The sequence below is a fragment of the Pecten maximus genome, chromosome 7, assembly GCF_902652985.1.
Source record: "Pecten maximus chromosome 7, xPecMax1.1, whole genome shotgun sequence".
In the NCBI taxonomy this organism is placed as follows: Eukaryota; Metazoa; Mollusca; class Bivalvia; order Pectinida; family Pectinidae; genus Pecten; species Pecten maximus.
Window position 1 is genome coordinate 20,218,162 of NC_047021.1, and position 13,951 is coordinate 20,232,112.

The 13,951-nt window shown below is 32.9% G+C and overlaps 1 protein-coding gene across 1 annotated transcript; it reads right to left on the minus strand.

Moving 5' to 3' along the window:
- Positions 1-451: 451 nt before the first annotated feature.
- Positions 452-12,792, minus strand: LOC117331851 (metalloproteinase inhibitor 3-like). The gene is made up of 6 exons (XM_033890800.1): positions 12,673-12,792; positions 12,147-12,307; positions 4,758-4,867; positions 3,579-3,687; positions 2,634-2,779; positions 452-773 (listed from the first exon to the last, which is right to left on the minus strand). Exons 2-5 carry the CDS (start codon positions 12,268-12,270, stop codon positions 2,646-2,648), a joined length of 477 nt encoding a protein of 158 aa, XP_033746691.1. The 5' UTR covers positions 12,271-12,307; positions 12,673-12,792; the 3' UTR covers positions 452-773; positions 2,634-2,645.
- Between the last annotated feature and the right edge of the window lie 1,159 nt (positions 12,793-13,951).

Consider the following 13,951-nt stretch of genomic DNA (forward strand, 5'->3'; position numbering starts at 1 on the left):
ATATCTCATGAAATCCAGGTGAGCGATACAGGCCCTCTGGGCCTCTTGTTTAAACAGAAATGACATTGACTCATAAATATTGAAGGTCACAGGGATCAAATGTGTTAAAATCTTTTAAAAGACTTTTTTCTCACAAACCAAAATACTTGGAATCATATTTGGCTATTAGGTTCCTTGGTCTGAGTTTCCTTGGTTTGAGGTCCCACACATTTTTATGTCACAGGTAATTAAAAATAAACAAGGAATGACCCTGAAGAAGGTCACATGAGTCAAATTTGACAAATGTGATCTTGACTATAGGTCAAGGTAATTTATTTTCACATGATTTTTGAGGCTCCAACCCAGGTACCAGAAATCTGGATACATTTGGTGAATAGAATGACTGGTAACAAGTATAATTAATCAATGACGATCCAAGGTAATCAGCATATATTTTTGGTTATATCTAAAAAAAAAAAAATAGTCATATAACAATATATTTATCGCTTTGCCTGGATACACATTATTATTAATTTGCCAAATATTTAAGCTTTTAAGTTTGCTTAAAAACGTTAAGTAAGACGAAGCCTAACTGAATAAAAATGAGAACTGCACATTCATACGAAAGACATTTTAAAACAAAATGTTTGCTTTAATGCATAAGACGTGTTCTTTGGTTTTGTCTACGGGTCGGAAACATCACTTCATATCAACTAGGACATGCTGACGATAGTATTCTTTTCTCGATAACCAGTTTGTTACAGCAGCGCCGTCCCTCTGTACACAGTGCCGACCTAAAACAAAAAAAAACACAGAGTCAAAGCACATCATCAGGATTTGTTTACCAAAGACTTCTTTATTACGTAACTCAAATTATCCAAAACATGAACAAGATTCTTGAGTAGATAAAGGACATTTAATTAAAGAAAATTTAATGAACGAGGGTTGATTGGTATGTTGTGAGCCTCGTATTGAAGGAGGTACTCAAGGATGTTCTTTTTAAGTCCTAATATTCTCCGACTATATAGGGCCGTGTACCCAACGACTGGTCTCATTTGGTTAATTTATATCGACGAGTAGCAACACTAGGGAAAGTACTCCAACAATGTTAGATGTTTTACACGGCGAGATACTTTTGACAGGCGCCGTGTCGCAGTCGGCAAAATAATATCCGATAGAAAAAGAGCCGACCAGCGGCCTCTTATGTTATAGGAGTATAGGGAAAGATGCCCATTCATATGTTACAGTGAAAAGGTGGTAGGCGGAATTTAAGCGCGGCCGACAGAGCCTTGAGTATGACCCCCGTCCTGGAAGGCCTGCCAATGTTGCAACCCCAGAAATGGTCAATACAGTTCTTGATATTGTTATGACTGACAGAAGAGACAAAGAAAGATATATAGTCAGTAAAGTTGGCATTTCACAGGAAAGAGTACATTCCATTCCGACCGAGGATCTTGCAATGAAAAAGCTTTCGGCCCGATGGGTACCAAGACTTCCGACAGTTGATCAGAAGCACACCAGGCGCACATTATCGCGTGCTAATCTTGACCTTTTTGAGGGAGACCCTGCCAACCTTCTTACATGGGTCCATAATTTTACCCCAGAGGCAAAACAACAATCGAAACAATTGAAGTACCCTGGCTCTCGCCCGCCAAAGAAGGTAAAGACTGTTCCATCAGCTGGGAAGGATATGGCCTTGGTTTTCTGGGATGCAGATGGTTTTCTGCTGATATATTATCTCCAAAAGCGACATACAATCAATGGCGCCTACTATGCTTCACTTCTGAAGCAGTTACGGAAAATATCAAACTTTAAGCGCCGCGGAAAGGTCACTGAAGGTCCGTCAGGACAATGCTCCTGTTATCAAGTCTGTCATTGCTATTGCTGTCATTCACGATTGTGGCTTTAAATTGATTGAGCATCCGCCTTATTCACCTGATCTCGCTCCATCAGACTTTCATCTTTTTCCAAAACTGAAAACAGCTATTTCAGGCACCCACTTTCATCCCAATGATGACGTCATACATGCAGTGGATGACTTTCTGAACAGCCAAGAAAATGAGTTCTATAAAAGTGGTATTGAGGCCGTTAAACACCACTGGCAAAAGTTTATAGATACTGAAAGGGATTACGTTGAAAAATAATACAATACATGTATGTCCGGCAAAATTCAAATCCGTCAATATGATGCTCACAACATATCAATCAGCCCTCGTATACAATCAACCTTAACAAATCTAATGAGATCCAGATACCAATGTTCCAAAAGCAATACTTTCATCGCTAGATCAAGCACAAAAGTCTAATTTTGAAAAAAAATGAAACATTCAAGGGTTCTCGCCATTGTGATGCTAATCTTTCAGCACAGTATGACTATTAAATATTTAACAACAAACTGTTTTTTCTATTCCAAAATCTATTCATGAGTTCTCCAGTTATTAAAGACTGCCCAAAACACACACAACTGAAGAGCAAAACTAGATAAATAAATAAATTTAAAAAATGATTAAAATTTGATCTTGTAACGGGTACAGTATCATGAATTTGATAACTGCATTATACATCTGTTTCGACATTCTATGAAGAGAGTGATTTTAGGGACTAAGCAACAGATACATGGATTCAATATTAATATTAACCAGTCTGAAACGTACCTAGTGGTGTAATTAGTCAAAACCGCATTCAAATTCATCTTCGAGGTTCCGTTTGTCGGCTGGGGAGATCCGGCTATATTCCTCAATCCATTCACAGGTATTGATTGCCATGACAACAGAATGACGAGCTACCATATAGGGAGTCACTGAAAAAACATCAAAAATTGTTCATGAAAGTCATATTAATGTAAAAAAAAAAAAAAAAAAAAAAATCTCCGGTCATTTTAGTAACAGCGTTTCGATGAGACTGTATTGTATATATATCCTATGAGATACATGATATATTGTATTGAAAAACAGCAGAGTTGCGGTCATCTCTAACACTGTTCTACAGATCCACTGAATGTAATAAAGGCAGTCAAAACGTTTAAAAGCGGTTGGCTTTTTGTTGTGTTGCTTGTGATATGATATACTATTTAAGTTATGGTATGTCAAGTACATGCCCTTGTGTCTAAATATGATCTACACGTGAATCAATATTTCATACCTAGCTTTGTATCAGCAACGAACTACTAAGTAACATGTTATCAAAACTAAACGAATTCCTCCCATACTCCATTCATATCACAGTACAGACGCAATCACATTCTCTGTCAAAAGGACAAGGCCTTCAATCATCGTCATCTATAGTTACATAACATTGCTGATGAGGTTTACATAGTATTTGTCTTTTGCATTTGTAATAAAATTTGTCGAAATTGAAATTGTTAAGAACAGTATTCTGAATGCTGAAATATGTTATGATATTGATTTAATTGTTTGGATAACTTCAATATACATTAATACTACACAATTATTTTTAACTGATCTAATAGTCGGTAGTTGGTGAATATAAAACATGAAAAGAAGAGAACGTCACAGCACCATTAACCAAGTTCCATACACATCAGGCTTATTTCGTTGTGAAACTGTTTATGTATCTATTATAAGTGATTAATCAATAACCTGATATAAGGTAGTCTCCTCCAACCCTTAGTGGTCTTCCACACAGCGAGCCGTATTTTGGGGTTTCAAGCTGCACCATGTCATTGCTGTTCACCTTTTCTTTCGCCAGCTGATAAAAGAATACAAATTAACAATTTGCTAAGATATCACATTCCATTGAATATCTACTAAGAATTCTATTGATTTATTTACGATGTTTTAAAAGCTTAATATTTTAAATATGTAGCTGTATAAACCAGAGTATACAATTTCAATTCATTTTTATAAAAAAAACCAGGTTTTTATACATCGATAACCCCGATTTTTAAAAGGTTTCAGAATGTATACGAATACTTGTTGTGGTTATTAGTTGATGACATATTTTTCTCAAAATCTAGAAACCGAGCCCTGTGCGGAAATGGTCCTGTTTTAACTTTAGAAATCAAGATCATGAATAGAATATGATTTAATATAGAAACAACAGATCTCAGATGGATATTGGGGCCAACCATTGCATTATCTTTATCGGTCCAATGAAAGACTGATTTTCCCCTCTTTACCTTTCCCTTCTTTCCTGTCTTTGTCTAAACCATTTGATAACATGGGGAACCTATGCGTAAAGCTTACGAAATATTCAGCAGAATTTTCGGAAATGTATCAATACAAAATTTCAACCGTTAAAATCCAAGATGGCTGCCTGTCGGCCATTTTGTTTCACCTATCAGATCCAAAATTGAATGGTAACAACTAGGGGCCAAAGGGATGAGAAATACCTTTCAGTACTTCTCAAGAAATTGCGATAACAACATTAAACTGTCAAAATCCAAAATGGTCGTCTGTCGGACATTTTATTTTCCCAAGTCAGTCACAAAATTAAACGAGCAAAACAAAGGACAAAGGAATATGAAGTTTGAGAAATATCTCTCCGGTAATTTATAAAGAAATAGTGAAAGCAATATTCAACTGTTGAAATCCAAGATGATCGTCTGCCGACTATTTTGTTTTCCCGATCAGACTCAATATTGAATTAATTGGCACGCAAATGGACCAAGGAGGACCTTTATGTACACTTTTAGAAACATTCCTCCATTACTTCTCAAGAAATTTTATGGACGGACCACGGAAGTAAGGCGATTTAAATAGTTTAGTAATCAGATTTTTATTATTGTTTAAGATACTTTGCTAACAATTAGTACCTACCTCCGTAGATTTGTACACCTTGTCAACCTTAACTGTGTACACGTACTTGTCCTCAAATCCAAAATTACCTTTCCGATCAAGGGTTTCATTTTTAACTTCTCCCCGGAAAACTGAATAACATTGATTATATACAAATAACATAGTATAAAATGTTAAAGAGTGATATGTAATAAACCACTACTGTATTAAAAATTATATCAAGCGAAAACATGTTATGTAATATAAATGAATTGTCATATAACAACTTACGTAGTATGACTAAGTTATTGGCATGTACATAATATAATTATGTAAAGTGTCATGTAATTGACAACTTACGTCATATAATTATGTAAAGTGTCATGTAATGTACAACTTATGTCATATAATTATGTAAAGTGTCATGTAATATACAACTTACGTCAAACTTACAAGCAGCTTTCATCCTTTGCTGCGCTCTTATATCTAAAGAGGGTCATTGTATAATATAAGTATCAGTTATACAGACTGTCAGTTGTAACATTGTATAACATTAGTATCAGTTATACAGACTGTCAGTTGTAACATTGTATAACATAAGTATCAGTTATACAGACTGTCAGTTGTAACATTGTATAACATTAGTATCAGTTATACAGACTGTCAGTTGTAACATTGTATAACATTAGTATCAGTTATACAGACTGTCAGTTGTAACATTGTATAACACAAGTACCAGAGTTATACAGACTGTCAGTTGTAACATTGTATAACATAAGTATCAGTTATACAGACTGTCAGTTGTAACATTGTATAACATAAGTACCAGAGTTATACAGACTGTCAGTTGTAACATTGTATAACATAAGTATCAGTTATACAGACTGTCAGTGGTAACATTGTATAACATAAGTATCAGTTATACAGACTGTCTGTTGTAACATTGTATAACATAAGTATCAGTTATACAGACTGTCTGTTGTAACATTGTATAACATAAGTATCAGTTATACAGACTGTCAGTTGTAACATTGTATAACATAAGTATCAGTTATACAGACTGTCAGTGGTAACATTGTATAACATAAGTATCAGTTATACAGACTGTCAGTTGTAACATTGTATAACATAAGTATCAGTTATACAGACTGTCAGTTGTAACATTGTATAACATAAGTATCAGTTTGACAGACTGTCAGTTGTAACATTGTATAACATAAGTATCAGTTATACAGACTGTCAGTTGTAACACTGTATAACATAAGTATCAGTTATATAGACAGTCAGTTGTAACATTGTATAACATAAGTATCAGTTATACAGACTGTCAGTTGTAACATTGTATAACATAAGTATCAGTTTTACAGACTGTCAGTTGTAACATTGTATGACATAAGTATCAGTTATACAGACTGTCAGTTGTAACATTGTATAACATAAGTATCAGTTATACAGACTGTCAGTTGTAACGTAGTATAACATAAGTATCAGTTATACAGACTGTCAGTTGTAACGTTGTATAACATACGTATCAGTTATACAGACCGTCAGTTGTAACGTTGTATAATATAAGTATCAGAGTTATACAGACTGTCAGTTGTAACATTGTATAACATAAGTATCAGTTATACAGACTGTCAGTTGTAACATTGTATAACATTAGTATCAGTTATACAGACTGTCAGTTGTAACACGGTATAACATAAGTATCAGTTATACAGACTGTCAGTTGTAACATTGTATAACATAAGTATCAGTTATACAGACTGTCAGTTGTAACATTGTATAACATAAGTTTCAGTTATACAGACTGTCAGTTGTAACATTGTATAACATAAGTATCAGTTATACAGACCGTCAGTTGTAACATTGTATAACATAAGTTACAGAGTTATACAGACCGTCAGTTGTAACATTGTATAACATAAGTTTCAGTTATACAGACTGTCAGTTGTAACATTGTATAACATAAGTATCAGTTATACAGACTGTCAGTTGTAACATTGTAACATAAGTATCAGTTATACAGACCGTCAGTTGTAACATTGTATAACATAAGTATCAGTTATACAGACTGTCAGTGGTAACATTGTATAACATAAGTATCAGTTATACAGACTGTCAGTTGTAACATTGTATAACATAAGTATCAGTTATACAGACTGTCAGTTGTAACATTGTATAACATAAGTATCAGTTATACCGACTGTCAGTTGTAACATTGTATAACATAAGTATCAGTTATACAGACTGTCAGTTGTAACATTGTATAACATAAGTATCAGTTATACAGACTGTCAGTTGTAACATTGTATAACATAAGTATCAGTTTGACAGACTGTCAGTTGTAACATTGTATAACATAAGTATCAGTTATACAGACTGTCAGTTGTAACACTGTATAACATAAGTATCAGTTATATACAGACTGTCAGTTGTAACATTGTATAACATAAGTATCAGTTATACAGACTGTCAGTTGTAACATTGTATAACATAAGTATCAGTTATACAGACTGTCAGTTGTAACATTGTATAACATAAGTATCAGTTATACAGACTGTCAGTTGTAACATTGTATAACATAAGTATCAGTTATACAGACTGTCAGTTGTAACATTGTATAACATAAGTATCAGTTATACAGACTGTCAGTTGTAACATTGTATAACATACGTATCAGTTATACAGACTGTCAGTTGTAACGTTGTATAACATAAGTATCAGTTATACAGACTGTCAGTTGTAACATTGTATAACATAAGTATCAGTTATACAGACTGTCAGTTGTAACATTGTATAACATAAGTATCAGTTATACAGACTGTCAGTTGTAACATTGTATAACATAAGTATCAGTTATACAGACTGTCAGTTGTAACATTGTATAACATAAGTATCAGTTATACAGACTGTCAGTTGTAACATTGTATAACATAAGTATCAGTTATACAGACTGTCAGTTGTAACATTGTATAACATAGTATCAGTTATACAGACTGTCAGTTGTAACATTGTATAACATAAGTATCAGTTATACAGACTGTCAGTTGTAACATTGTATAACATAAGTATCAGTTATACAGACTGTCAGTTGTAACATTGTATAACATAAGTATCAGTTATACAGACTGTCAGTTGTAACATTGTATAACATAAGTATCAGTTATACAGACTGTCAGTTGTAACATTGTATAACATAGTATCAGTTATACAGACTGTCAGTTGTAACATTGTATAACATAAGTATCAGTTATACAGACTGTCAGTTGTAACATTGTATAACATAAGTATCAGTTATACAGACTGTCAGTTGTAACATTGTATAACATAAGTATCAGTTATACAGACTGTCAGTTGTAACATTGTATAACATAAGTATCAGTTATACAGACTGTCAGTTGTAACATTGTATAACATAAGTATCAGTTATACAGACTGTCAGTTGTAACATTGTATAACATAAGTATCAGTTATACAGACTGTCAGTTGTAACATTGTATAACATAAGTATCAGTTATACAGACTGTCAGTTGTAACATTGTATAACATAAGTATCAGTTATACAGACTGTCAGTTGTAACATTGTATAACATAAGTATCAGTTATACAGACTGTCAGTTGTAACATTGTATAACATAAGTATCAGTTATACAGACTGTCAGTTGTAACATTGTATAACATAAGTATCAGTTATACAGACTGTCAGTTGTAACATTGTATAACATAAGTATCAGTTATACAGACTGTCAGTTGTAACATTGTATAACATAAGTATCAGTTATACAGACTGTCAGTTGTAACATTGTATAACATAAGTATCAGTTATACAGACTGTCAGTTGTAACATTGTATAACATAAGTATCAGTTATACAGACTGTCAGTTGTAACATTGTATAACATAAGTATCAGTTATACAGACTGTCAGTTGTAACATTGTATAACATAAGTATCAGTTATACAGACTGTCAGTTGTAACATTGTATAACATAAGTATCAGTTATACAGACTGTCAGTTGTAACATTGTATAACATAAGTATCAGTTATACAGACTGTCAGTTGTAACATTGTATAACATAAGTATCAGTTATACAGACTGTCAGTTGTAACATTGTATAACATAAGTATCAGTTATACAGACTGTCAGTTGTAACATTGTATAACATAAGTATCAGTTATACAGACTGTCAGTTGTAACATTGTATAACATAAGTATCAGTTATACAGACTGTCAGTTGTAACATTGTATAACATAAGTATCAGTTATACAGACTGTCAGTTGTAACATTGTATAACATAAGTATCAGTTATACAGACTGTCAGTTGTAACATTGTATAACATAAGTATCAGTTATACAGACTGTCAGTTGTAACATTGTATAACATAAGTATCAGTTATACAGACTGTCAGTTGTAACATTGTATAACATAAGTATCAGTTATACAGACTGTCAGTTGTAACATTGTATAACATAAGTATCAGTTATACAGACTGTCAGTTGTAACATTGTATAACATAAGTATCAGTTATACAGACTGTCAGTTGTAACATTGTATAACATAAGTATCAGTTATACAGACTGTCAGTTGTAACATTGTATAACATAAGTATCAGTTATACAGACTGTCAGTTGTAACATTGTATAACATAAGTATCAGTTATACAGACTGTCAGTTGTAACATTGTATAACATAAGTATCAGTTATACAGACTGTCAGTTGTAACATTGTATAACATACGTATCAGTTATACAGACTGTCAGTTGTAACATTGTATAACATAAGTATCAGTTATACAGACTGTCAGTTGTAACATTGTATAACATAAGTATCAGTTATACAGACTGTCAGTTGTAACATTGTATAACATAAGTATCATAGTTATACAGACTGTCAGTTGTAACATTGTATAACATAAGTATCAGTTATACAGACTGTCAGTTGTAACATTGTATAACATAAGTATCAGACTGTCAGTTGTAACATTGTATAACATAAGTATCAGTTATACAGACTGTCAGTTGTAACATTGTATAACATAAGTATCAGTTATACAGACTGTCAGTTGTAACATTGTATAACATAAGTATCAGTTATACAGACTGTCAGTTGTAACATTGTATAACATAAGTATCAGTTATACAGACTGTCAGTTGTAACATTGTATAACATAAGTATCAGTTATACAGACTGTCAGTTGTAACATTGTATAACATAAGTATCAGTTATACAGACTGTCAGTTGTAACATTGTATAACATAAGTATCAGTTATACAGACTGTCAGTTGTAACATTGTATAACATAAGTATCAGTTATACAGACTGTCAGTTGTAACATTGTATAACATAAGTATCAGTTATACAGACTGTCAGTTGTAACATTGTATAACATAAGTATCAGTTATACAGACTGTCAGTTGTAACATTGTATAACATAAGTATCAGTTATACAGACTGTCAGTTGTAACATTGTATAACATAAGTATCAGTTATACAGACTGTCAGTTGTAACATTGTATAACATAAGTATCAGTTATACAGACTGTCAGTTGTAACATTGTATAACATAAGTATCAGTTATACAGACTGTCAGTTGTAACATTGTATAACATAAGTATCAGTTATACAGACTGTCAGTTGTAACATTGTATAACATAAGTATCAGTTATACAGACTGTCAGTTGTAACATTGTATAACATAAGTATCAGTTATACAGACTGTCAGTTGTAACATTGTATAACATAAGTATCAGTTATACAGACTGTCAGTTGTAACATTGTATAACATAAGTATCAGTTATACAGACTGTCAGTTGTAACATTGTATAACATAAGTATCAGTTATACAGACTGTCAGTTGTAACATTGTATAACATAAGTATCAGTTATACAGACTGTCAGTTGTAACATTGTATAACATAAGTATCAGTTATACAGACTGTCAGTTGTAACATTGTATAACATAAGTATCAGTTATACAGACTGTCAGTTGTAACATTGTATAACATAAGTATCAGTTATACAGACTGTCGTTGTAACATTGTATAACATAAGTATCAGTTATACAGACTGTCAGTTGTAACATTGTATAACATAAGTATCAGTTATACAGACTGTCAGTTGTAACATTGTATAACATAAGTATCAGTTATACAGACTGTCAGTTGTAACATTGTATAACATAAGTATCAGTTATACAGACTGTCAGTTGTAACATTGTATAACATAAGTATCAGTTATACAGACTGTCAGTTGTAACATGGTATAACATAAGTATCAGTTATACAGACTGTCAGTTGTAACGTTGTATAAGATTAGTATCAGTTATACAGACTGTCAGTTGTAACATTGTATAACATAAGTATCAGAGTTATACAGACTGTCAGTTGTAACATTGTATAACATAAGTATCAGTTATACAGACTGTCAGTTGTAACATTGTATAACATAAGTATCAGTTATACAGACTGTCAGTTGTAACATTGTATAACATAAGTATCATAGTTATACAGACTGTCAGTTGTAACATTGTATAACATAAGTATCAGTTATACAGACTGTCAGTTGTAACATTGTATAACATAAGTATCAGTTATACAGACTGTCAGTTGTAACATTGTATAACATAAGTATCAGTTATACAGACTGTCAGTTGTAACATTGTATAACATAAGTATCAGTTATACAGACTGTCAGTTGTAACATTGTATAACATAAGTATCAGTTATACAGACTGTCAGTTGTAACATTGTATGACATAAGTATCAGTTATACAGACTGTCAGTTGTAACATTGTATAACATAAGTATCAGTTATACAGACTGTCAGTTGTAACATTGTATAACATACGTATCAGTTATACAGACTGTCAGTTGTAACATTGTATGACATAAGTATCAGTTATACAGACTGTCAGTTGTAACATTGTATGACATAAGTATCAGTTATACAGACTGTCAGTTGTAACATTGTATAACATAAGTATCAGTTATACAGACTGTCAGTTGTAACATTGTATAACATTAGTATCAGTTATACAGACTGTCTGTTGTAAAATTGTATGACATAAGTATCAGTTATACAGACTGTCAGTTGTAACATTGTATAACATAAGTATCAGTTATACAAACTGTCAGTTGTAACATTGTATGACATAAGTATCAGTTATACAGACTGTCAGTTGTAACATTGTATAACATAAGTATCAGTTATACAGACCGTCAGTTGTAACATTGTATAATATAAGTAGCAGTTATACAGACTGTCAGTGGTAACATTGTATAACATAAGTATCAGTTATACCGACTGTCAGTTGTAACATTGTATAACATAAGTATCAGTTATACAGACTGTCAGTTGTAACATTGTAACATTAGTATTAGGTTCAGAAGTATGATGACATGGAATTTGTCGATGTAAATGTACTTACTAAACCCTGAGCTGCAGTACCGATCAGGAAAGTTTGGCGCCAGAAAACAAGAACAAGCAAATGTGTGTTGGATACAGATTGTAGCCAACATCAAACAAACAAGGGTGAAGTTAAAGAACGTCATCTTCAGAAATAGGACTGGACCGTCTTAATTTTGGTGTCTAAAATAAGAAACAAATAAAAACAAAACCACTTTAACAGCAATTAGCCGCAATGCAAATGTATGAATGACGTACAATGTTATAAAAGGATAAAACGTTTCATGGTAACATTATGTAATAAACATATGATTTACCCCTAATTGAAGTTCTATTGCTATACGATTACTCTAAAGCATGTAGCTATAGGAAATACAGAATATGACTTATCATATTAAATAAAACCATAAGGAAATTAATAGTTTCGATGTAAAATGATATTATATATGATTCTTATCTTAACATGTACCAAGTTATATCCGCCATTAGAAACCGTAAAGTAAAAACAATCTGAAATATTTTATATAAAGAGAATCGGCGATACCCACCTCTGATCCTGAAGGTCAAATATGTCGCGTATTTGTCGGGAAACTGTACTTTATATGTACATGGTATACAGCCAAGGGCGGACGTGCATCTGTGACCTCCTGACACCAGATACCACACTGGAGTATCAATCGTAATGTTTCCACGTAACCGGAGAGGAGACAGATGTAAGCGCGGACAAAGCAGCTTCGGGGATGATGATGTAAATGGACCAAGCTTGACCTATAACGGTACTGGTCAGTAGGTATATGTCAATGACAGGACATGACGCGCATGGTCAAATTTGGTAACCGGTGTTTTTGTATCTAAGGAGATGTATAGGTCAGCCAATATATTTATCTGTAATCATCCATAAATTGTGGTTTTTAAAATAGTTTACATATGTCCAATACATGACGCATGCTCACAATCGCAAATTCATCACATTGCTTCACACAGGATAACCTCACACTGTCTCTAATCTTACTCACAATATGTAATCGAGAAATGATAATTTTCCATAAGATTTGTTTTAGACATACTATTTACAAATACCTGTAAGAGGTGATGGTATATACACTTTATCACTAGCCCTCCACCTCTGGGTTGCGAGTTCGAAACCTACGTGGAGCAGTTGCCAGGTACTGACCGTAGGCCGGTGGTTTTTCTCCGGGTACTCCGGCTTTCCTCCACCTCTAAACCTGGCACGTCCTTAAATTACCCTGGCTGTTAATAGGACGTTAAACAAAATAAACCAAAAAGTATATACATATCATATGACTACAAATGAGAAAAAATATTGATGATATATTGATACTATTCGAAGTTAGATATCTATAAGAGAAAATTATTTATAGCAAATAATACCACGTACTATTATATTTTTTCAATGTACCGGCATAATTACAAACCGATAAAAAGTCTTTGTCGACAATGGTAAACGTTACAATAGTAACCTTCGATGTATGTTTTGTTACAATATTATACACATGCCTTATGATAACCTTGGTGACACAGCTGATCACAGAACGCTTGACATCCCCGAGGTCAAATCACTCTACGCAAACAGCATCACTCCATAATGTCCGCTTTCGGCGAAATAGAACCAAACAGCACATCCTGGTTTACTGAAATCCGAAACTGCTTAGATAATGCGGATGTAATCCTCTGAGTCAACGAAATATTATTTTGTTGAATGTGCGTGCTTAATCTAATAGTTTGATGAATGTTTAATAAATTGTTTAACTATTTAAAATAGTTTTTCATATTCGAATGACATGTTCGAGCCATACGATAACAATC